Source organism: Dendrobates tinctorius, unplaced genomic scaffold (assembly GCF_039654945.1).
Source record: "Dendrobates tinctorius isolate UK_male_01 unplaced genomic scaffold, ASM3965494v1 ptg000035l, whole genome shotgun sequence".
NCBI lineage: Eukaryota > Metazoa > Chordata > Amphibia > Anura > Dendrobatidae > Dendrobates > Dendrobates tinctorius.
The window spans coordinates 24721479-24748211 of NW_027361703.1; the positions used below are offsets into that span (position 1 = coordinate 24721479).

General features: G+C 43.8%; 1 protein-coding gene across 2 annotated transcripts in view; it reads left to right on the top strand.

The window, feature by feature from the left end:
- The window catches only part of CAV1 (caveolin 1), an 83186-nt gene that overhangs the window by 26880 nt on the left and 29573 nt on the right, over positions 1–26733 (top strand). For both annotated transcript variants that reach the window (XM_073573342.1, XM_073573340.1), the window contains exon 2: positions 4071–4232. In XM_073573342.1, coding sequence (XP_073429443.1) covers positions 4071–4232 — 162 coding nt within the window. The remainder of the gene's footprint in view (positions 1–4070; positions 4233–26733) is intronic.

Below are 26733 nucleotides of genomic sequence, written 5' to 3' on the forward strand. Positions count from 1 at the left end.
GGGTGAAAAGATCATTTTTGTGGAAAAAATGTGATTTTTTAATTGTACGGCTGTACGTTATAAACCTCTGTGAAGCTGTTGGGGGTTCAAATTTCTCACCACACATCTAGATAAGTTCCTTGGGGGGTCTAGTTTCCAAAATTGTGTCATTTGTGGGGGTTTTCCACTGTTTTGGCACATGAGGGGCTTTCCAAACGCCGACATGGTGACCGATCTCAATTACAGCCAAAAAAGTCAAATGGCGCTGCTTCCCTTCCGAGCTCTGCCATGCGCCCAAATAGTCGTTTACACCCACATATGGGGTATCAGCGTACTCAGGACAAATTGCACAATAACACTTAGGGTCCTGTTACCCTTGGGAAAATAAAAATTGGGGGTGAAAAGATCATTCTGTGAAGCCCTTGTGGGTTCAAAGTTCTCACCACATATCTAGAAAAGTTCCTTGGAGCGTCTAGTTTCCAAAATGGGGTCACTTGTGGGGGGTTTCCACTGTTTAGGCACATCAGGGGCTCTCCAAACGTGACATGGTGTCCGATCTGAATTCCAGCCAATTTTGCATTGAAAAAGTCAAGCAGCGCTCCTTCCCTTCTGAGCTCTGCCATGCGCCGAAACAGTGGTTCCCCCTCCCCCATATCAGGTATCAGCATACTCAGGACAAATTGCACAATAACTTTTGCAGTTTCTCATGTTACCCTTGGTAAAATAAAAAAAATTGGACCTGAAGTAAGTTTTTTGTGAAAAAAGTTAAATGTTCATTTTTTTTTAAACATTCAAAAAAATCCTGTGAAGCACCTGAAGGGTTAATAAACTTCTTGAATGTGGTTTTCAGCACCTTGAGGGGTGCAGTTTTTAGAATGGTGTCACTTTTGGGTATTTTCTATCATATAGACCCCTCAAAGTGGTTTCAAATGTGATGTGGTCCCTAAAAATAAAATGGTGTTGCAAAAATGAGAAACCGCTGGTCAACTTTTAAACCTTATAACTTCCTAACAAAAAAAAATTTTGGTTCCAAAATTGTGCTGATGTAAAGTAAACATATGGGAAATGTTACTTATTAAATTTTTTTGTGTGCCATATCTCTGTGATTTAAGGGCATAAAAATTCAAAGTTGGAAAATTGCTACATTTTCAAAATTTTCACCAAATTTCTGTTTTTTTCACAAATAAACAAAAGTTATATGAATGAAATTTTACCACTAACATGAAATACAATATGTCACGAGAAAACATTGTCAGAATCACCGGGATCCATGGAAGCGTTTCAGAGTTATTACCTCAGAAAGGGACAGTGGTAAGAATTGTAAAAATTGGCCCGGTCATGAACGTGCAAACCACCCTTGGGGGTAAAGGGGTTATATATATGACCTCCATCCTGGCATAAATGTTCCCCATCACTGGCCCCATCCTGTTACATATCCTTGACATCCTGGGACCATCCTGGTATATATTTTCCCCATTCTTGCCCTGTCCTGATATATATGTTCCCCATCTTAGTATATATGACCCTCATCCTGGCACCATCCTGGTATATACAGTGGGGGAAATAATTATTTGATCCCTTGCTGATTTTGTAAGTTTGCCCACTGACAAAGACATGAACAGTCTATAATTTTAAGGGTAGGTTAATTTTAACATTGAGAGATAGGATATCAAAAATAAAATCAGAAAATCACATTGTATAAATTATATAAATTTATTTGCATTTTGCAGTGAGAAATAAGTATTTGATCCCTCTGGCAAACAAGAATTAATACTTGGTGGCAAAACCCTTGTTGGCAAGCACAGCAGTCAGACTTTCTTGTAGTTGATGATGAGGTTTGCGCACATGTCAGGAGGAATTTTGGTCCACTCCTCTTTGCAGATCATCTCTAAATCATTAAGCTTTTAAGGCTGTTGCTTGGCAACTCGGAGCTTCAACTCCCTCCATAAGTTTTCTATGGGATTAAGGTCGGGAGACTGGCTAGGCCACTCCATGACCTTAATGTGCTTCATTTTGAGCCACATCTTTGTTGCTTTGGCTGTATGTTTTGGGTCATTGTCTTGCTGGAGGACCTACTCTCGACCCATTTTTAATGTCCTGGCGGAGGGAAGGAGGTTGTCACTCAGCATTTTACGGTACATGGCTCCATCCATTCTCCCATTGATGCGGTGAAGTAGTCCTGTGCCCTTAGCAGAGAAACACCTCTAAAACATAATGTTTCCACCTCCATGCTTGACAGTGGGGATGGTTTTATTTTGGCCATAGGCAGCATTTCTCTTCCTTCAAACATGGCGAGTTGAGTTAATGCCAAAGAGCTCAATTTTTGTCTCATCTGACCATGGCACCTTCTCCCAATCACTCACAGAAGCATCCAGGTGTTGATTGGCAATTTTCAGACAGGCCTGCACTTGTGTCTTCTTGAGCAGGGGGACCTTGCACTACAGGATTGTAAACCTTTACGTCGTAATGTGTTACCAATGGTTTTCATGGCGATTGAGGCCCCAACAAGTTCTCCCTGTGTAGTTTTAGGCTTATCTCTAACTTTCCTCATGATCAAGGATACCCCACGAGGTGAGATCTTGCATGGTGAACCAGGTTAATGTTGACTGACAGTCATTTTGTATTTCTTCCATTTTCTTACTATTGCACCAACAGTTGTCTCCTTCTCACCCAGCCTCTTGTGGTTTTGTAGCCCATTCCAGCTTTGTGCAGGTCTATGATCCTTATAAAGCTCTTTGGTCTTGCCCATGTTGTAGTGGTTAGAGTCTGATTGATTAATTGAGTCTGTGGACAGAAGTCTTTTATAAAGGTGACTATGTAATCCAGCTGTCTTTAATTTAGGTATCGAGTTGATTAGGAGTGTCTATCTGGTCTGTAGAAGCCAGAACTCTTAATGGTTGGTAGGGGATCAAATACTTATTTCTCACTGCAAGATGCAAATAAATTTATACAATGTGATTTTCTAGATTTTATTTTTGATATTCTATCTCTCAATGTTAAAATGAACCTACCCTTAAAATTATAGACTGTTCATGTATGTTCACTATCCTGATATATATATATATATATGTCCCTTATCCTGGGCCCTATCCTGGCATACATATATCTCCCATCCTGGTACATATCTACCCATCCTGGTATATGTCCTCCACTCTGCCGCTGTTCTTTAATGCATAGAAAAAAAAATGATTCTACTCACCTCCCCTTCGCTCCCCCCACCTCACGGCGTCTTCTGAAGCTGTCTGCTAACTTCAGTGCGCTAGTGATGGGAGCGCATGATGTCACTGGTTGGCCGGCATTGTGTATTGCAGGGCACGGACCTGGCGGGTCTGTGCACCGCAATACACCAGCTAAATGTGTAGACACACATCCATTTGAATTTTGCATTGTCGTCAGCACGGGCCCAGTCACGACGTCTGCGACCTCGATCGTTACGCCCCTGATGGATAATAAAGATTCATGGTGGACCCCACTGATTTACAATGAGGCTCCTGGCATGAAGTACTGGGGTCCATCTTTCTTATGGCAGAGAAGCCAGCAGCACAGGGGCCCGAGGTAACGGGGCCCATTTACACTTCCAAAGCAGGTGGAACTGTGCATTAAGATGATCTGTTGGGCTCCAAAGGGCCCATATACTGTTCTTACACAGGGGCCCTCTTCTGTGCCGGTCTGGGGTCTGAGGCTTAGAACTACAGGAAACCTTTCCATTGTAATAATGACTAGTAAATCACAAGCTGCACACTTTTCCTGGGGGAACCCAAGGGTTAATAGCTGGAGAAATTCTTGCTTCACATGGAAACTGTGAGGGTGTGACAGCAGGGATTGCCTTTTTGGGAGGGGTGAGGGGGCTCGGAATCCCCGAGGAATGAGGAATCTTCCCGATGTGATGACCCCTGCTGGAGAGAGCGGTGCGGTGGTACAGAGGGGTGTGGTGTGCACGGGCTCTTATATACCCAGCCTCACTGGGAGCGGGGCTGGAGAAGGGTCCTGCTGCTGCACACTGACGGCGTCCTCCGGCTGTGCTGCCGCTCATTGGCTAAAAGTCTCTCTCTTCTTGTCTCCCTCTCCCATCACTGCCGGGCACACTCCAGGGTGTCCTGTACACGACTCCCATCATCCGAGACCAAGGCAACATCTACAAGCCCAACAACAAGGTCATGGCAGAGGACAGCGTCAACGAGAAGGATGTCCACACCAAGGAGATCAACCTGGTGAACAGAGACCCCAAGCACCTGAACGACGAGGTGGTCAAGGTGGGTGGAGGCTGCTCTGACTGACGGATCCACGGGGGTACAGGGGGTGGGACCTAGGGTTAGGGTGTGCCAGCACTGTGCAGCTCAGCAGTCTGCTTAGATACTCGTATATACATAGACTTATACTGTACTAGCACTGTGCATCTCAGCAGTGTGTATCTCAGCAGTCTGCTTAGATACTCGTATATACATAGACTTATACTGTACTAGCACTGTGCATCTCAGCAGTGTGTATCTCAGCAGTCTGCTTAGATACTCGTATATACATAGACTTATACTGTACTAACAGTGTGCATCTCAGCAGTGTGTATCTCAGCAGTCTGCTTAGATACTCGTATATACATAGACTTATACTGTACTAACAGTGTGCATCTCAGCAGTGTGTATCTCAGCAGTCTGCTTAGATACTCGTATATACATAGACTTATACTGTACTAACAGTGTGCATCTCAGCAGTGTGTATCTCAGCAGTCTGCTTAGATACTCGTATATACATAGACTTATACTGTACTAACAGTGTGCATCTCAGCAGTGTGTATCTCAGCAGTCTGCTTAGATACTCGTATATACATAGACTTATACTGTACTAGCACTGTGCATCTCAGCAGTGTGTATCTCAGCAGTCTGCTTAGATACTCGTATATACATAGACTTATACTGTACTAGCACTGTGCATCTCAGCAGTGTGTATCTCAGCAGTCTGCTTAGATACTCGTATATACATAGACTTATACTGTACTAACAGTGTGCATCTCAGCAGTGTGTATCTCAGCAGTCTGCTTAGATACTCGTATATACATAGACTTATACTGTACTAACAGTGTGCATCTCAGCAGTGTGTATCTCAGCAGTCTGCTTAGATACTCGTATATACATAGACATACTGTACTAGCACTGTGCATCTCAGCAGTGTGTATCTCAGCAGTCTGATTAGATACTCGTATATACATAGACTTATACTGTACTAGCACTGTGCATCTCAGCAGTGTGTATCTCAGCAGTCTGCTTAGATACTCGTATATACATAGACTTATACTGTACTAGCACTGTGCATCTCAGCAGTGTGTATCTCAGCAGTCTGCTTAGATACTCGTATATACATAGACTTATACTGTACTAGCACTGTGCATCTCAGCAGTGTGTATCTCAGCAGTCTGCTTAGATACTCATATACATAGACTTATACTGTACTAACACTGTGCATCTCAGCAGTGTGTATCTCAGCAGTCTGCTTAGATACTCATATACATAGACTTATACTGTACTAACACTGTGCATCTCAGCAGTGTGTATCTCAGCAGTGTGCAGCTCAGCAGTCTGCTTAGATACTCGTATATACATAGACTTATACTGTACTAACAGTGTGCATCTCAGCAGTGTGTATCTCAGCAGTCTGCTTAGATACTCGTATATACATAGACTTATACTGTACTAGCACTGTGCATCTCAGCAGTGTGTATCTCAGCAGTCTGCTTAGATACTCGTATATACATAGACTTATACTGTACTAGCACTGTGCATCTCAGCAGTGTGTATCTCAGCAGTCTGCTTAGATACTCGTATATACATAGACTTATACTGTACTAGCACTGTGCATCTCAGCAGTGTGTATCTCAGCAGTCTGCTTAGATACTCGTATATACATAGACTTATACTGTACTAGCACTGTGCATCTCAGCAGTGTGTATCTCAGCAGTCTGCTTAGATACTCATATACATAGACTTATACTGTACTAACACTGTGCATCTCAGCAGTGTGTATCTCAGCAGTGTGCAGCTCAGCAGTCTGCTTAGATACTCGTATATACATAGACTTATACTGTACTAACAGTGTGCATCTCAGCAGTGTGTATCTCAGCAGTCTGCTTAGATACTCGTATATACATAGACTTATACTGTACTAGCACTGTGCATCTCAGCAGTGTGTATCTCAGCAGTCTGCTTAGATACTCGTATATACATAGACTTATACTGTACTAGCACTGTGCATCTCAGCAGTGTGTATCTCAGCAGTCTGCTTAGATACTCGTATATACATAGACTTATACTGTACTAGCACTGTGCATCTCAGCAGTGTGTATCTCAGCAGTCTGCTTAGATACTCGTATATACATAGACTTATACTGTGCATCTCAGCAGTGTGCAGCTCAGCAGTCTGCTTAGATACTTGCATATACATAGACTTAAACTGTACTAACACTGTGCATCTCAGCAGTGTGTATCTCAGCAGTCTGCTTAGATACTCGTATATACATAGACTTAGGCTGGTTTCACATTCGCGCTTTTTAAGCGCACGCACGGCCGGGGGTAGCTCCGCCCCCGAGCCGGCTCTCTGCCCGGCGTGCCCGCCCCTTCCTTGTAGCGCCGCCTCCTAGCGCACAGCGGCGCCTGCGATCGGCGCACCCTATCTTTAGCATAGGGTGCGCAGATCGTGCGCAGGCCGTGCGCTAGTTGCGCTTTGACCTGCGCTGCGCACTTTTGACGGTGCGCCGTGCGCGCCAAAATCAAACTTTTCGGATTTTGGCGCGCACGGCGCACCGTCAAAAGTGCGCAGCGCAGGTCAAAGCGCAACTAGCGCACGGCCTGCGCACGATCTGCGCACCCTATGCTAAAGATAGGGTGCGCCGATCGCAGGCGCCGCTGTGCGATAGGAGGCGGCGCTACAAGCAAGGGGCGGGCACGCCGGGCAGAGAGTCGGCTCGGGGGCGGAGCTACCCCCGGCCGTGCGTGCGCTTAAAAAGCGCTAATGTGAAACCAGCCTTATACTGTACTAGCACTGTGCATCTCAGCAGTGTGTATCTCAGCAGTCTGCTTAGATACTCGTATATACATAGACTTATACTGTACTAGCACTGTGCATCTCAGCAGTGTGTATCTCAGCAGTCTGCTTAGATACTCGTATATACATAGACTTATACTGTACTAGCACTGTGCATCTCAGCAGTGTGTATCTCAGCAGTCTGCTTAGATACTCGTATATACATAGACTTATACTGTACTAGCACTGTGCATCTCAGCAGTGTGTATCTCAGCAGTCTGCTTAGATACTCGTATATACATAGACTTATACTGTACTAGCACTGTGCATCTCAGCACTGTGCATCTCAGCAGTCTGCTTAGATACTCGTATATACATAGACTTATACTGTACTAACAGTGTGCATCTCAGCAGTGTGTATCTCAGCAGTCTGCTTAGATACTCGTATATACATAGACTTATACTGTACTAGCACTGTGCATCTCAGCAGTGTGTATCTCAGCAGTCTGCTAAGATACTCGTATATACATAGACTTATACTGTACTAGCACTGTGCATCTCAGCAGTGTGTATCTCGGCAGTCTGCTTAGATACTCGTATATACATAGACTTATACTGTACTAGCACTGTGCATCTCAGCAGTGTGTAGCTCAGCAGTCTGCTTAGCTACTCATATATACATAGACTTATACTGTACTAGCACTGTGCATCTCAGCAGTGTGTATCTCGGCAGTCTGCTTAGATACTCGTATATACATAGACTTATACTGTACTAGCACTGTGCATCTCAGCAGTGTGTAGCTCAGCAGTCTGCTTAGCTACTCATATATACATAGACTTATACTGTACTAGCAGTGTGCATCTCAGCAGTGTGTATCTCAGCAGTCTGCTTAGATACTTGTATATACATAGACTTATACTGTACTAGCACTGTGCATCTCAGCAGTGTGCAGCTCAGCAGTCTGCTTAGATACTTGTATATACATAGACTTATACTGTACTAGCACTGTGCATCTCAGCATTGTGTATCTCAGCAGTCTGCTTAGATACTCGTATATACTTAGACTTATACTGTACTAGCACTGTGCATCTCAGCAGTGTGTATCTCAGCAGTCTGCTTAGATACTCATATATACATAGACTTATAATGTACTAGCACTGTGCAGCTCAGCAGTGTGTATCTCGGCAGTCTGCTTAGATACTCATATATACATAGACTTATACTGTACTAGCAGTGTGCATCTCAGCAGTGTGTATCTCAGCAGTCTGCTTAGATACTCATATATACATAGACTTATACTGTACTAGCACTGTGCAGCTCAGCAGTGTGTATCTCGGCAGTCTGCTTAGATACTCATATATACATAGACTTATACTGTACTAGCACTGTGCATCTCAGCAGTGTGTATCTCAGCAGTCTGCTTAGATACTCATATATACATAGACTTATACTGTACTAGCACTGTGCATCTCAGCAGTGTGTATCTCAGCAGTCTGCTTAGATACTCATATATACCTGGACTTATACTGTACTAGCACTGTGCATCTCAGCAGTGTGTATCTCAGCAGCCTGCTTAGATACTCATATATACATAGACTTATACTGTACTAGCACTGTGCAGCTCAGCAGTGTGTATCTCAGCAGTCTGCTTAGATACTCATATATACTTAGACTTATACTGTACTAGCACTGTGCATCTCAGCAGTGTGTATCTCAGCAGTCTGCTTAGATACTCGTATATACATAGACTTATACTGTACTAGCACTGTGCATCTCAGCAGTGTGTATCTCAGCAGTCTGCTTAGATACTCGTATATACATAGACTTATACTGTATTTGCACTGTGCATCTCAGCAGTGTGTATCTCAGCAGTCTGCTTAGATACTCGTATATACATAGACTTATACTGTACTAGCACTGTGCATCTCAGCAGTGTGTATCTCAGCAGTCTGCTTAGATACTCATATATACATAGACTTATACTGTACTAGCACTGTGCATCTCAGCAGTGTGTATCTCAGCAGTCTGCTTAGATACTCATATATACCTGGACTTATACTGTACTAGCACTGTGCATCTCAGCAGTGTGTATCTCAGCAGCCTGCTTAGATACTCATATATACATAGACTTATACTGTACTAGCACTGTGCAGCTCAGCAGTGTGTATCTCAGCAGTCTGCTTAGATACTCATATATACTTAGACTTATACTGTACTAGCACTGTGCATCTCAGCAGTGTGTATCTCAGCAGTCTGCTTAGATACTCGTATATACATAGACTTATACTGTACTAGCACTGTGCATCTCAGCAGTGTGTATCTCAGCAGTCTGCTTAGATACTCGTATATACATAGACTTATACTGTATTTGCACTGTGCATCTCAGCAGTGTGTATCTCAGCAGTCTGCTTAGATACTCGTATATACATAGACTTATACTGTACTAGCACTGTGCATCTCAGCAGTGTGTATCTCAGCAGTCTGCTTAGATACTCGTATATACATAGACTTATACTGTACTAGCACTGTGCATCTCAGCAGTGTGTATCTCAGCAGTCTGCTTAGATACTCGTATATACATAAACTTATACTGTACTAGCACTGTGCATCTCAGCAGTGTGTATCTCTGCAGTCTGCTTAGATACTCATATATACATAGACTTATACTGTACTAGCACTGTGCATCTCAGCACTGTGCAGTTCAGCAGTCTTCTTAGATACTCGTATATACATAGACTTATACTGTACTAGCACTGTGCATCTCAGCAGTGTGTATCTCAGCAGTCTGCTTAGATACTCATATATACATAGACTTATACTGTATTAGCACTGTGCATCTCAGCAGTGTGTATCTCAGCAGTCTGCTTAGATACTCATATACATAGACTTATACTGTACTAGCACTGTGCATCTTAGCAGTGTGTATCTCAGCAATCTGCTTAGATACTCGTATATACATAGACTTATACTGTACTAGCACTGTGCATCTTAGCAGTGTGTATCTCAGCAGTCTGCGTAGATACTCATATGTACATAGACTTATACTTTACTAACAGTGTGCATCTCAGCAGTGTGTATCTCAGCAGTCTGCTTAGATACTCGTATATACATAGACTTATACTGTATTAGCACTGTGCATCTCAGCAGTGTGTATCTCAGCAGCCTGCTTAGATACTCATATATACATAGACTTATACTGTACTAGCACTGTGCAGCTCAGCAGTGTGTATCTCAGCAGTCTGCTTAGATACTCATATATACTTAGACTTATACTGTACTAGCACTGTGCATCTCAGCAGTGTGTATCTCAGCAGTCTGCTTAGATACTCGTATATACATAGACTTATACTGTACTAGCACTGTGCATCTCAGCAGTGTGTATCTCAGCAGTCTGCTTAGATACTCGTATATACATAGACTTATACTGTACTTGCACTGTGCATCTCAGCAGTGTGTATCTCAGCAGTCTGCTTAGATACTCGTATATACCTAGACTTATACTGTACTAGCACTGTGCATCTCAGCAGTCTGCTTAGATACTCGTATATACATAGACTTATACTGTACTAGCACTGTGCATCTCAGCAGTGTGTATCTCAGCAGTCTGCTTAGATACTCGTATATACATAGACTTATACTGTACTAGCACTGTGCATCTCAGCAGTGTGTATCTCTGCAGTCTGCTTAGATACTCATATATACATAGACTTATACTGTACTAGCACTGTGCATCTCAGCACTGTGCAGTTCAGCAGTCTTCTTAGATACTCGTATATACATAGACTTATACTGTACTAGCACTGTGCATCTCAGCAGTGTGTATCTCAGCAGTCTGCTTAGATACTCATATATACAGTGGGGAAAAAAAGTATTTAGTCAGTCAGCAATAGTGCAAGTTCCACCACTTAAAAAGATGAGAGGCGTCTGTAATTTACATCATAGGTAGACCTCAACTATGGGAGACAAACTGAGAAAAAAAAATCCAGAAAATCACATTGTCTGTTTTTTTTTTCATTTTATTTGCATATTATGGTGGAAAATAAGTATTTGGTCAGAAACAAAATTTCATCTCAATACTTTGTGATATATCCTTTGTTGGCAATGACAGAGGTCAAACATTTTCTGTAAGTCTTCACAAGGTTGCCACACACTGTTGTTGGTATGTTGGCCCATTCCTCCATGCAGATCTCCTCTAGAGCAGTGATGTTTTTGGCTTTTCGCTTGGCAACACGGACTTTCAACTCCCTCCAAATGTTTTCTATAGGGTTGAGATCTGGAGACTGGCTAGGCCACTCCAGGACCTTGAAATGCTTCTTACGAAGCCACTCCTTCATTGCCCTGGCGGTGTGCTTTGGATCATTGTCATGTTGAAAGACCCAGCCACGTTTCATCTTCAATGCCCTTGCTGATGGAAGGAGGTTTGCACTCAAAATCTCACGATACATGGCCCCATTCATTCTTTCATGTACCCGGATCAGTCGTCCTGGACCCTTTGCAGAGAAATAGCCCCAAAGCATGATGTTTCCACCACCATGCTTTACAGTAGGTATGGTGTTTGATGGATGCAACTCAGTATTCTTTTTCCTCCAAACACGACAAGTTGTGTTTCTACCAAACAGTTCCAGTTTGGTTTCATCAGACCATAGGACATTCTCCCAAAACTCCTCTGGATCATCCAAATGCTCTCTAGCAAACTTCAGACGGGCCCGGACATGTACAGTCTTAAGCAGTGGGACACGTCTGGCACTGCAGGATCTGAGTCCATGGTGGCGTAGTGTGTTACTTATGGTAGGCCTTGTTACATTGGTCCCAGCTCTCTGCAGTTCATTCACTAGGTCCCCCCGCGTGGTTCTGGGATTTTTGCTCACCGTTCTTGTGATCATTCTGACCCCACGGGGTGGGATTTTGCGTGGAGCACCAGATCGAGGGAGATTATCAGTGGTCTTGTATGTCTTCCATTTTCTAATTATTGCTCCCACAGTTGATTTCTTCACTCCAAGCTGGTTGGCTATTGCAGATTCAGTCTTCCCAGCCTGGTGCAGGGCTACAATTTTGTTTCTGGTGTCCTTTGACAGCTCTTTGGTCTTCACCATAGTGGAGTTTGGAGTCAGACTGTTTGAGGGTGTGCACAGGTGTCTTTTTATACTGATAACAAGTTTAAACAGGTGCCATTACTACAGGTAATGAGTGGAGGAAAGAGGAGACTCTTAAAGAAGAAGTTACAGGTCTGTGAGAGCCAGAAATCTTGATTGCTTGTTTCTGACCAAATACTTATTTTCCACCATAATATGCAAATAAAATGAAAAAAAAACAGACAATGTGATTTTCTGGATTTTTTTTTCTCAGTTTGTCTCCCATAGTTGAGGTCTACCTATAATGTAAATTACAGACGCCTCTCATCTTTTTAAGTGGTGGAACTTGCACTATTGCTGACTGACTAAATACTTTTTTTCCCCACTGTACATAGACTTATACTGTATTAGCACTGTGCATCTCAGCAGTGTGTATCTCAGCAGTCTGCTTAGATACTCATATACATAGACTTATACTGTACTAGCACTGTGCATCTTAGCAGTGTGTATCTCAGCAATCTGCTTAGATACTCGTATATACATAGACTTATACTGTACTAGCACTGTGCATCTTAGCAGTGTGTATCTCAGCAGTCTGCGTAGATACTCATATGTACATAGACTTATACTTTACTAACAGTGTGCATCTCAGCAGTGTGTATCTCAGCAGTCTGCTTAGATACTCGTATATACATAGACTTATACTGTATTAGCACTGTTCATCTCAGCAGTGTGCTTAGATACTCATATAGACTTATACTGTACTAGCAGTCAGCAGTGTGCATATCAGCAGTGTGTATCTCAGCAGTCTGCTTAGATACTCATATACACATAGACGTATACTGTACTAGCAGTGTGCATCTCAGCAGTCTGCGTAGATACTCATATATACATAGACTTATACTGTACTAACAGTGTGCATCTCAGCAGTGTGTATCTAAGCAGTCTGCTTAGATAAACATATATACATAGACTTATACTGTACTAGCACTGTGCATCTCAGCAGTGTGTATCTCATTAGTCTGCTTAGATACTCATATGTACATAGACTTATACTGTACTAACAGTGTGCATCTCAGCAGTGTGTATCTCAGCAGTCTGCTTAGATACTCATATATACATAGACTTATACTGTACTAGCACTGTGCATCTCAGCAGTGTGCATCTCAGCAGGCTGTACTAGCAGTGTGCATCTCAGCAGTGTGTATCTCAGCAGCTTGCTTAGATACTTTTACATAGACTTACACTGTACTAGGAGTGTGCATCTCAGCTGTTTGCTTAGATACTCATATATAGATAGGCTTATACTGTACTAGCAGTGTGCATCTCAGCATTGACTTACATTGTATTAGCAGTGTGTATCTCAGCAGTTTGCTTACATACTCATATATACATAGATTTATACTGTACTAGTGTGTATCTCAGCAGTTTGCCTAGATGCTCATACATACATAGACCAATTCTATGTGTGTATCTAAGCAGTTTGCTTAGATACTCATATATACATATACTTATGCTGTACTAATAGCGTGTTTCTCAGCAGTTTGCTTAGATACTCATTTATACGTAGACTTATATTGTATTAGCAGTGTGCACTGTGCATCTCAGCAGTTTGCTTAGATACATACAGTCATGGCCAAAAATATTGACACCCCTGCAATTCTGTCAGATAATATTCAGTTTCTTCCTGAAAATGATTGCAAACACAAATTCTTTGGTATTATTATCTTCATTTAATTTGTCTTAAATGAAAAAACACAAAAGAGAATGAAGCAAAAAGCAAAACATTGATCATTTCACACAAAACTCCAAAAATGGGCCGGACAAAAGTATTGGCACCCTCAGCCTAATACTTGGTTGCACAACCTTTAGCCAAAATAACTGCGACCAACCGCTTCCGGTAACCATCAATGAGTTTCTTACAATGCTCTGCTGGAATTTTAGACCATTCTTCTTTGGCAAACTACTCCAGGTCCCTGATATTTGAAGGGTGCCTTCTCCAAACTGCCATTTTTAGATCTCTCCACAGGTGTTCTATGGGATTCAGGTCTGGACTCATTGCTGGCCACCTTAGATGTCTCCAGTGCTTTCTCTCAAACCATTTTCTAGTGCTTTTTGAAGTGTGTTTTGGGTCATTGTCCTGCTGGAAGACCCATGACCTCTGAGGGAGACCCAGCTTTCTCACACTGGGCCCTACATTATGCTGCAAAATTTGTTGGTAGTCTTCAGACTTCATAATGCCATGCACACGGTCAAGCAGTCCAGTGCCAGAGGCAGCAAAGCAACTCCAAAACATCAGGGAACCTCCGCCATGTTTGACTGTAGGGACTGTGTACTTTTCTTTGAATGCCTCTTTTTTCTCCTGTAAACTCTATGTTGATGCTTTTGCCCTAAAAGCTCTACTTTTGTCTCATCTGACCAGAGAAAATTCTTCCAAAATGTTTTAGGCTTTTTCAGGTAAGTTTTGGCAAACTCCAGCCTGGCTTTTTTATGTCTCAGGGTAAGAAGTGGAGTCTTCCTGGGTCTCCTACCATACAGTCCCTTTTCATTCAGATGCCGACGGATAGTACGGGTTGACACCGTTGTACCCTCGGACTGCAGGGCAGCTTGAACTTGTTTGGATGTTAGTGGAGGTTCTTTATCCAACATCCGCACAATCTTGCGTTGAAATCTCTTGTCAATTTTTCTTTTCCGGCCACATCTAGGGAGGTTAGCCACAGTGCCATGGGCTTTAAACTTCTTGATGACACTGCACACGGTAGACACAGGAACATTCAGGTCTTTGGAGATGGACTTGTAGCCTTGAAATTGCTTATGCTTCCTCACAATTTGGTTTCTCAAGTCCTCAGACAGTTCTTTGGTCTTCTTTCTTTTCTCCATGCTCAATGTGGTACACACAAGGACACAGGACAGAGGTTGAGTTAACTTTAATCCATGTTAACTGGCTGCAAGTGTGATTTAGTTATTGCCAACACCTGTTAGGTGCCACAGGTAAGTTACAGGAGCTGTTAATTACACAAATTAGAGAAGCATCACATGATTTTTCAAACAGTGCCAATACTTTTGTCCACCCTCTTTTTTATGTTTGGTGTGGAATTATATCCAATTTGGCTTTAGGACAATTCTTTTTGTGTTTTTTCATTTAAGACAAATTAAATGAAGATAATAATACCAAAGAATTTGTGTTTGCAATCATTTTCAGGAAGAAACTGAGTATTATCTGACAGAATTGCAGGGGTGTCAATACTTTTGGCCATGACTGTATATATACATAGACCTATACTGTACTAGCATTGTGTATCTCAGCAGTGTGTATCTCAGCAGCTTGCTTAGATACTTTTACATAGACTTTTACTATACTAGCAGTGTGTATCTCAGCAGTTTGCTTAGATACTCATATATACATAGACCAATGCTATGTGTGTATCTCATCAGTTTGCTTAGATACTCATACATCCAATGTTATTAACAAGTCCCACATTCTGCAGCGCTGTGAAGAGTGCACATACACATCTACTGCTATGCACTTAGGCAACATGTGGTTTTCCACCTGATGTAGAACTACAAGTGCCAGACTGACTCCTTGCTGACAATGGGTGCCCACAATGCTGTGTGCTGGGCACCATAACCCATGTTTGATGGCATCTGCTCTGCACATGAATCCCCCTGCAGGAGGGTATGGGGGGGCTGGGTGTAGTTAGTGACAGCTCAGCCTAGAGAACGCTGTCTCCGGCTGTTGTAATAAGAAGGAGCTGCTGTTGTAGCCAGTCACAGTAAACTTGAGCTGAGGACGCCGTGTTTAGAAGTGTAACTAGCGGACTTGTTTTCTGTGTTACTTTCTGGTTCTTACCCGGGATGGGACACTCTCAGGTCTGTGCACTCGTCCCACCACATCTGAGCTTGGCCTACTCACCAGAGAGATGCTTCACCTCTGGGCTCGGCCTACTCACCAGAGAGATGCTTCACCTCTGGGCTCGGCCTACTCACCAGAGAGATGCTTCACCTCTGGGCTCGGCCTACTCACCAGAGAGATGCTTCACCTCTGGGCTCGGCCTACTCACCAGAGAGATGCTTCACCTCTGGGCTCGGCCTACTCACCAGAGAGATGCTTCACCTCTGGGCTCGGCCTACTCACCAGAGAGATGCTTCACCTCTGGGCTCGGCCTACTCACCAGAGAGATGCTTCACCTCTGGGCTCCGCCTACTCACCAGAGAGATGCTTCGCCTCTGGGCTCCGCCTACTCACCAGAGAGATGCTTCGCCTCTGGGCTCGGCCTACTCACCAGAGAGATGCTTCACCTCTGGGCTCGGACTACTCACCAGAGAGATGCTTCGCCTCTGGGCTCGGCCTACTCACCAGAGAGATGCTTCACCTCTGGGCTAGGCCTACTCACCAGAGAGATGCTTCACCTCTGGGCTCGGCCTACTCACCAGAGAGATGCTTCACCTCTGGGCTCGGCCTACTCACCAGAGAGATGCTTCACCTCTGGGCTAGGCCTACTCACCAGAGAGATGCTTCACCTCTGGGTTCGGCCTACTCACCAGAGAGATGCTTCATCTCTGGGCTCGGCCTACTCACCAGAGAGATGCTTCACCTCTGGGCTCCGCCTACTCACCAGAGAGATGCTTCACCTCTGGGCTCAGCCTACTCACCAGAGACATGCTTCACCTCTGGGCTCGGCCTACTCACCAGAGAGATGCAGCACCTCTGGGCTCGGCCTACTCACCAGAGAGATGCTTCACCTCTGGGCTCGGCCTACTCACCAGATAGATGCTTCACCTCTGGGCTCGGCCTATTCACCAGAGAGATGCTTCACCTCTGGGCTCGGCCTACTCACCAGAGAGATGCAGCACCTCTGGGCTCGTCCTACTCACCAGAGAGATGCTTCACCTCTGGGCTCGGCCTATTCACCAGAGAGATGCAGCACCTCTGGGCTTGGCCTAGGAAAGTGACCCTAGGGTCAGTGTGACTGGAGGCACAGTACTCTCAATATTTCCCTTGCTGCTTGCCAATATCCAAGAGTTCAGTGTGACGGTGAAATATAAAGGAAGGCAATGTTGTTTTGGCACCACATTATGGGAGGAATGTGCTAGTAATGCCTTTCCCTTTTTTCCCTGTTTTGGTGATTTCCTCACACTTTTGGGAAGCCTGCCATTCTAGATATTGGCCACTAGGGGCATTAGGCAAATATCTCTGCTTTTACCTCATGAAGAACCCATGTCACTTGTAGTACATCCCATGTTGTGAATTGGATCGTCTCGGTATGTCAGGATACAAAATATTACATTTATCTCAAGAAGTGTAAACTGAAGGCACTCAGGCTATTAGCCCTCTCCCAATGGAGCCATTTTTCATTTGTGCACTCTACTTTTTCCCTTCCTTTCTTCCAAGAGCTATAACTTTTTTACTTGTTTTTTCTTTTTGGTTGTGTTTTGCACCATTGTTCACTGAGTTTTGATTTTAGGGAGTTTATTGTTAGGTAAAAATGACCTGACATGATTCTCCAGACATGATTGAGGCGATACCAAACTTCCTGAGACCCATAACTTTTCTGTTTTTCAGTGGATGGAGCTGCACACGGTCTTGTTTTTACATACAGTGCATTTATTGTCTTTTATTTCATTTTTTTTGCAGAGGCAGAAAAAATAGCACTTGTGGTGTTTCGCTTACCTTATGGGTTAAATAACATTAGATTTTGATAGATCAGACTTTTAATCTTAGTGAATGTGTATTTTTATATCTTTTTATTTTCTGTATTATTAAATGGGGCAAAAAGGAATGGTTTGATTTTTTTTTTGCTTCTTTTAAAAAATATATATTTTTATTTTTTTTCTACTTTACACTGTTTATTAATCCCTTAATCCTGCGATCACTTGTACTGTATATTGCAATACTTAGGCATTGTCATATATAGTTCAAATCATGGTCTCCTACGAAGACCAGAGATTGACAGCAGCATTTCAACGTTTATACAGCAGTGATCGGAGCTAGCTCCAGTCGCTGCTGTTAGAGGCAGGTGCAGGGAGAAAAACACAGCCAGCGCCTGCCCTGAGAGGAAGTGCTCATGGACCTCTCCATACATACGTATCTGGTACATGACATAACAATACATTTTGAGGTGAGAAGGGGTTAATATTGAGGTTGGGTGCAGCTCTAGTCCATGATAGGACAATGCACATTTTTCTTCTTATATCAATCCTTGTTGAACAGTGAGATGGACACAAAAGTACATGAATTTTAAAGGGGGTGGTCCATGAGTGGTTCAAGTCTGCAGTCACTCTGTGTGACGGCATACTTGTCAATCCTCACAATGCGCACAGTGCACACTGTGAGGATCCTCCGGTGTTGGAGCCAGGAACAGCGAGCACATGGCCGCAAGTATGTGATTTGCATATATGCTGTCACATGCCGACTAGACGTGTGCGGCCTCGATCAGTGCAAGTGTACTGACAGAGTTCGGATGCATCTAGTCGGATTGCCCTAGCCCACTTTATAGATGCTGGCCGGGGCTGTAAAGATACCTAAAGTCGCAAAGATTTTGCGCAGTTTTTAGTATTACAAAAAAAGAAAATTGTGACATTTAAAGGTATTTTGCAGCAGAATTGTGGCGTAAAAAATCTTCATGAGTTGGGCCCTATACATTATTAATTAGATCCCTTACACCTGATGAGGCTGGTGTACTTACTATGGAAATCCATGCTGGAATGACTGTAACTAAAGTTGAGCGACTTTGGTCGGATCGGGTTTCGTGAAACCCGAATGAAACAATATTTGTTTCAGATGAAACTGGGCCGCCTATGCAAAAAAAAGTCGGAGTTTCGTCCGAAACCCGACCCCAATGCAAGTCAATGGGGAATAAAAGTCGGCATTGAGCGGGTGACATTTTACCACTCAATGCCGACTTTTATTCCCCATTGACTTGCTTTGGGGTCGGGTTTCGGACGAAACTCCGACTTTTTTTGCCCTAGTTGGACCAGTTTCATCCGACTCAAATTTTTGTTTCATTCGGGTTTCACGAAACCCGATCCGACCAAAGTCGCTCAACTCTAACTGTAACATCCTGATACTGCAATAAGCATTTTTTGAGTTTGGACTTTCAAGCTGCTTATTTTATTATCATACGGGAAAGATTTAATAAAGCATTATACAGCCATTGTGTCAGGGATATTCAAATGTAAGTAGTCAGTCTCATCAGGTCTAAGACATATTTAATAATAAATGCAAATGGTATCACGAAATGTGATGACAGGACACAAATTCAGGCTTTGCTGCAGTTAGCCCTCTTCTTCACCCTCTTGACGAACGGTCTCCCAGGAAGCTAAGATCTATAACTCTGTTTGTTACAATATGGATGGAGTAGGGGGGTTAATGCTATGGTATTTACTTTCTAAAAAATAGGTGATCCACCAGAAAGTGACCAATTTTTTTAGTTTTGCAGCTTTGAAATCAACAAAACCACAGAAATTGTACGAACAAATGATCAAACATGAAGAGAGTGTAGCAGAATTAGATGTGGGACAATATCAATAAGCAATATGCAGGATTGATCATTAAACCCATTCTTTTTTATAATTTATCTTTCCTGTGTGTATTTTAGTGCAAAATTGTCATTATGAATATATGTAGCATATTGCAAAGAAATCCCATAAATGTACCATAGGTGGGAATCCCAGTGCTGGGACCTGCCCTGGCATCGAGAGTGGGTCGCAGCACGTGTTCTATGAAAGATGTTTGCGCATGCCTGGCTCTCTCCGCTCCTTTCTATGGGACGTCCAAATATTGATGAGTTTGGACATTTTGGCATGTTCCACTGATAAGTCCCAGAATGGACAAACCCGAAATGTTGCCGAATTTTTAAAACAAATGTATTTGTCACAAGGCTGTTTAATTAAGTGTCATTCCTGCACCACAGGTTGAATGTGCCCTGACATGTTGTTTTTATCAAAGGATGCTCATGTTACAACATTGTAGGTGTGCCAGAATATATAGATGGGTGGTGTGTTCCACTTGGGTACCGGCGTCATATCCGGTGACGGCGCACTTCCGGTGGCGTGCTGGAAGCACAAAAATGCAAACACACTGAGTCAGAGATTGGAGCACAAGCAGCTGGTGAGTGAGCATATACCGTACATCTCACCTAGCTGAAGCGACATACACACATTTATCCCATTTATGGTCTGAGGAGTAGTTGCATCCAATTTAGCAATGTTCCCTATCTTTTTCTCCCCCACTGTGGGATATCCCTTATGATCCCCTGCATTACCAGAAGAGGGGGTAAGCGCGTCGGGAATTTGGGGATCCTGCTGGAATGATGTCCATCACCTAGCAGCTTCTCAAGCTAAGTACTTCTTTACCCAGGCCATACTGGCTCCATTTGAGTTTTCTCATATTATCTATTACTGTGGCTGCTGCCCACCATGGGGGGACATATGCCCATATTGTAGGGATGAAAATTGGATTGTAACGTCATTCATCGTTGTGTTTACTGTTCACCATGAGGGACATACACTTTATGTAGGGAGGAAATTTGTATTGTATTGTCACTTTATATATTACTTAAAGCATTAGAGGACAGGGTCAAAGAGGGATAGTTCTCATTGAGTAGGGCCACTGTATTGTGAATTTCGGGTACCATTTACACTAATAGGCAGGGAAGAGCCCAAGGCTAATTAGTCCCCAAATTTCCTATCTTATTATATGACCCTATGTGTATATAGTGTTTGTTAGTTTGCTTACATTCAGGTGCGTAGGATCTTTTTAGAATTATTTGATTAAAGATATGGTTTTTAGGTTTTTTTTCTCTTGTTGTTCTTTTGCTATAGGGTCCCATATTACCGTACATAATTTTTTGGGCTGTTCTCGCATCTTTTAAACTCTCTTGAAGTACTATTTTCCCGTCTAACAGTACAGTCTTTGTCAAAACTTTTTTTTAAGTTGATTTAATGAAAGGTACATCGGTGTAAGCTGACGGAAACCCCAATCATTTAGCTGATTGAAGGTGCCTTGGCATGCTGGAAGTGGCACAGCTCCATGCGTTGCCTCGTACCCACGAACAGTGTTGCAAGCGCACTATATACTTGTATGGGAGATGGCTTGCAGGGCCACGGCAGTTCACAACCGCTACACATTGGATAGCGCTGTGTCACTTCTGTGGCATCCTCTACATCTAGAGGAGAGAAGGTTTAAGCATAATCACAGACGCGGATTCTTTACTGTAAGAGCAGTGAGACTATGGAACTCTCTGCCATATGATGTTGTAATGAGTGATTCCCTACTAAAATTTAAGAAGGGCCTGGGTGCCTTTCTTGAAAAGTGTAATATTACAGGTTATGGGCACTAGATTCAGTGATAGGACATTGATCCAGGGAGTTAGTCTGATTGCCGTATGTGGAGTCAGGAAGGAATTTTTCCCTTAATATGGAGCTATCAGCGTCTGCCACGTGGGGTTTTTTCCTTCTTCCAGATCAACATGTTGGTCTATAGACTGAACTCGATGGACTTAAATCTACCTTCAACACTAAAAACTATGAAACTATGAACCTTGAGGTGTACCAGGGCACCTTTAAAGGGAATATGACAGTGAACTGCCAGTTGTACCCAGTGCGCCCTTCATTCAAATCTAGGTTACAAAAAAATCACCCTAGCATAAATAATGTACTAATGTGTAGGAAAGGACTCAACAAGAAGGTCAACATCAACTCAACTACAGCGAAGGATAATCAGGACATATAGTCTAACCAAACCTGGAAGGGAAGGAGATGGAATTGTGGCGCCCCTGAGGCTCAGTCACCACAGAGGTACTGCACCTCCTCCTGGGGTGTGGTGCCCCACCATCCAGGTAAGGTGGAAACACCTGACCACACTCCAACACCTGCACCCCCCTCCACAAAGTAGTGTAGCAAAGCACCTTCAGCAGCTCCCTACTTGGAGTATAGCAAAGCACCCCTTGGTGCATCCCTGCTTGGAACACGAAACGTGCTGGGAGGTGGGTGGAGTTTAGTTCGCACAAAAGAGCGGGAAGAGTTGAGTCAGTCAGTCATTAACTCAGTCAGAGAGTGAGGATGTAGAAGGATAGAGTGTGAGACAGAGAAGATCCCTGGGAGAGGGATGGAAGAAGGAAGGGCTGCAGCAGGCCACAGTGATCTGGGTCTGCTGGCACAGGAAGGAGACAGAGAAAGGAAGCTTGATACTCCATTGGGAAGAAGGATTAGCACGGAACGTGAGGAGAATAAGAGAACAAGGACCAGGGTTAGAGGAGAACCCTTTTCAAGTTCTAAGTGCAAGGCCGGGGTCCAGTCCCCGAGGTTGTACGGATACTAATGGTCCTGCAGCAGATACCGGAGGAATAGATGTAGTGACCGCTTTATTCCCACACAAGACTTAGGGGCACAACAGCAACATATTAGTGAGCCGGGACTCAGTAGCAAGGAGTCCCCGAAGCAGGCTACAGCTGTCTGCCGTACAAGTAGAGTTCATAGGAACATCTGACAGGAGGAACTCCAGTGTAACTCAGTACTAGGAGTACTTCACTCAAAGGCGCTATAAGAGGAGACGTTCAGAAAAGGCACATATGTTGGCGGCGTGTTGGAAAGGAGTATTCCATCTTGCCTGGAGGTTGACTGAGTCCCTAACCCGGAGGACACGGCACGGAAGCAGGCACCTGTTTGTACAACAGACTGTGAGTAAAGCTTTGGAACTACATGCCCTGGTGTCCTCCAGTTATTCCTGCGCCAACCTGCCCAGCACTGCTACATCCCTCACGCCTGACACTACACTATCTAAGTGTCACTTCACCTACACTGCCCTGGGACTACAGCCCTGCCTGTGGAGGGCTGTAACATCACTGCTGCACCACACCATCTGTCCCAGAGGATCTGTCTGCAGCGTCGGCTTACATCTCTATTGCCGAATACCACGGGTGGCGTCACGAATCACTTATAAACTTTCACTACCATAAGCACACTGAACATTCTCCTTTTACAATGGGCGCCCAGGGCCAGGGGCCGGGTCCCAACTGCCGTGATATCTCCCATGAAAGCTCATTGGGCCCGGTACCGAGTACCCCACAGCCCTGGGTGTGAGGGCGACCCAGAATAAACGTCCAATGTGTCGCCACACGCAGCCGCTTTGTCAGGGGCAATAGGTCTGTTAGAACAAGCGGCACTTTCTACATTCAATAATGGAATAAAGATAAACATAAAACCGCTCCTCTCCTGTGCGCTCTGACCCTCTGTCTCTAAAATGGCCCTGGTTGGCTGACCATGTAATGAGATACCGGCAGGGCATTATGGTGGAGCCCACGCTGCCTCGTGGCATTAGCCCACTCTATGACTTTTAAGCAATATGTTCCCACAAATGGAATCACATACTGCACAAATTTGAGGGGATCTGCAAATATCTGGAAATTCGACTCCAAGTTGATTCTCCACGGATCGATCTGTTCTACTGTAGTCATCACCCAGTGCCTCAGAAACGTACTGTACAACTCTGGGCTCTGTGTACTGCTCTGCATTATTTTATGGATTGATAAAATTCTAGAGTTTATTTTTTCATGCTGAGTTGGCATAAGAAAAACAATCGCTGCATGCTGTGATTGGCAGTGCATATCGGACGGCACGCACCCATACAAGTCTATGGGTAGGTAAAACATCGGACTGAACTCTGAAGTCTGAACTCTGAACTCTGAAGTCTGATATATGATGGCATACAGAATGGAGAAGACAGAGAAATGAAGTTCTCCATCCTCTCTGCACTCATGATCCGATTCTCTGATGCTGGACAATCAAATTACGGTAAAATGACAGTCAGCTCACGTTCGCAGGAGAGTTTGAGCCGAGGGTCATTTCCAAGAATCATCAGATGCTACTTGCCAGTGTGAGCGAGCCCTTAGTAAGCGAAATACCTCAATACGCTGCTGTGTGCATTGGTGTTACAGACCACAAGTAAGAGAAATCCTCGAGTCATTAACAAGTATTGCACCTCCATGCAGACAGTGGTGGAGTAAAGTCATTTCGCACACAGGGATCTAGCAGGGAACTGATACATCTGAAATCGCTCTTCTAATTCACAGGCAAGCAGTAGCAGCCGTACAGATTGTCTTATTCATTAGCTGCATTCTTTCCAAGTGAGCTGTTACACAAGTGTGACATTGAGGGGAAATATGTGCTAAATAAGTAATCATGCCTGTGCCCAGGACAATGGGCCCGGATTCTGTATGGTCAGCTTCCCACTCTGCCGTCCTCATGTCACATTCCACATCTGCCAACTGCCCCAAGCTGAAATCCATTGGCACAAAAAACAAGAGTAATCAATATTCTGGATCAAAAATGATATATATATGCATTAGAGCTGGCTGTCACTCAGTGCCAGGGGCACGGTTACTGCCGCCGCTTGCTGACAGCCTGAGGCTGCGGAGAGGAGTAAAGTTCATTTCTCCCGGCAGTGGGACTCTCAGCGCAGATACCGGGCAGCTTCAGAATGGTATTAACCTGCAGATTAATCCCACACCTGCAGGTTTTTCTGCGTTTTGTTTTACATGCCAGGGATAAGTGTAATGTAACAAGTGTCATTTGGTCAGTATTCTGGTAAATTGTATCCTTACTAGTGTTTATCTCATTGTTCCTTCCGCTTAAGGTCCCATTACACATAGCGACACTCCAGCGATCCCGACAGTGATACGACCTGGTAAGGATTGCTGGTACATCGCTACATGGTCGCTAATAAGCTGTCAAACAGGCAGATCTACTCAACGACGCAGCAACGATACGGCGATCCAGCTTGGTTCATATGCCATAAACAGGACAAGGCTTGCAGCTGAAGTCAGCCAATGTCCATGCTACTTGTAGCAACCCTCAGAACTGCATATCTTTTACCTCCTTAACTGCTTAGCGTTTACGTACCAGTCCTCCCCAAAGTGTTCTGCCGAGAACTGGTGTCTTCAGGGGTACAAGGGTTCACATGCTGGCTCCGTAAAAAGGCGCTTGAGACAGACAGTCACTAATTGACTGCTGATCAGCTACATACATGCAGATCAAATGTCGTTTAATGTCCCTTTCAGCAGAAAGGTCAGCCACAATTCTGTGGGCAAAGGTTATATGTTATCAGCAGCAAATCTCAAGTCCTATATGGCTTAAAAAACATTGCACCTGGCGAATGATTGTCTGCCTTGTTCATCCATTGATTGCCGGCATGTTTAGAAAGTCTAGAGCAGGCGCAGACCGCTGTAGACTGTCTTATCTGGGGGAATCGGGCTGATTATGCAAATGACAGTCTGATCCCAGTTTGATCAGAGTGTCAGTATAGTGCGATCCGATTCTCTCTGATGGGGAGAAAGTGAAGCAAAAAATTTCTCCATCTTCTCCATTGTGTCAGTCTATAGAAACCGGACTACACTCAGATGTCATCAGGGTGCATTCCGATATTTTCCACGGACTCACTGGCTTGCATGGCGAAATCTGATCCAAATATCGAATCAAACTGAGACATGCAGGGATTTGTTCCTTGCAAAGTCTCTGTCTGACGAACATTGGTCCGAGTGTGATCCGATGTATTGTCGGGTCACACTTGGACAGCAAATATGCTCATCTGCACCTGCCCTAATACTCACGTGCAGGGCCGGACTGGCCATCTGGCAATTCAGGCAAATGCCTGAAGGGCCTGCCTGGCTGTGGGCTGCCTGGTCTGCTATGTTGTTAACAGAATCGGTGTTCTCAAGACACCCATACTGTTAAGAGTTGTGACGTAGCACAAAGTCACCGACTCCATCGCTTATCCCAGCAGGCCACGGGTATCATTAGAAATATTGGTCATGTAGTAAAACTTCCTTTCCTCCATCCAGGGGAATATTAGTAATATATTCCATCTGGTTCATGGGGATCGGGACAACATGGGCCTGTGTGATTTTAAATGCCAGGGCTGAATTACAGTCCCAGTCCGTACCTGGTCACGTGTGAGTGTCCTTAGGAATTCTCCTTCCCTTAACATCATCCTATTTAAGATATATATATGTGCAATGGTAAAAAAGATGTTTTTCATAAATAAAGCCTGTTGAATGCTGATGAATAGATAACTTCTAGAACTTTAAGTGCCTATTTGCAGAAGATGCACTTGGAGATCCGTGCAAGAATCGAGACCTTGATCCCATTGATTCCATCCAGTGGCGGAATGCTTATTCCTGTCTCTCTATGCTGAGCTTAACAACATGTCTGCATGATGAGATCACAGAGGGGATAACATAGGAAATAAATGCATTTACAATGCTTCCAATTAAACAACTCATGCCATGAATCAGGTTTTCCACAGAACTGAATAAAGCTTTCCCAAAAGTTTTAAATTGCTCCCAGCTACGTGGCACTGAGATCCTCAGCGGGAGAAATGATTGTTTCCAGAGCAGTCTTCTCTAGGACTGACAATCAATTCTATAGATCATTCTTTGTGTTTTTTAGGATCTTATACGTGCCATTACTTTTGAAATAAGTAAGCTTAATATAAAGAAAGTATCATGAGCTCACACAATCATGGTGCAGAATATTTACATATTTATAACTACAAATGTCTTTCTCTGCCCTACCATTTGCTCCCTATACCTTCTGTTATTGTATGGTTTCTACAGGGTGGGTCATGTATAGGGGTACACCTAAATAAAATGTGAATGGTTGGTGATATCAACT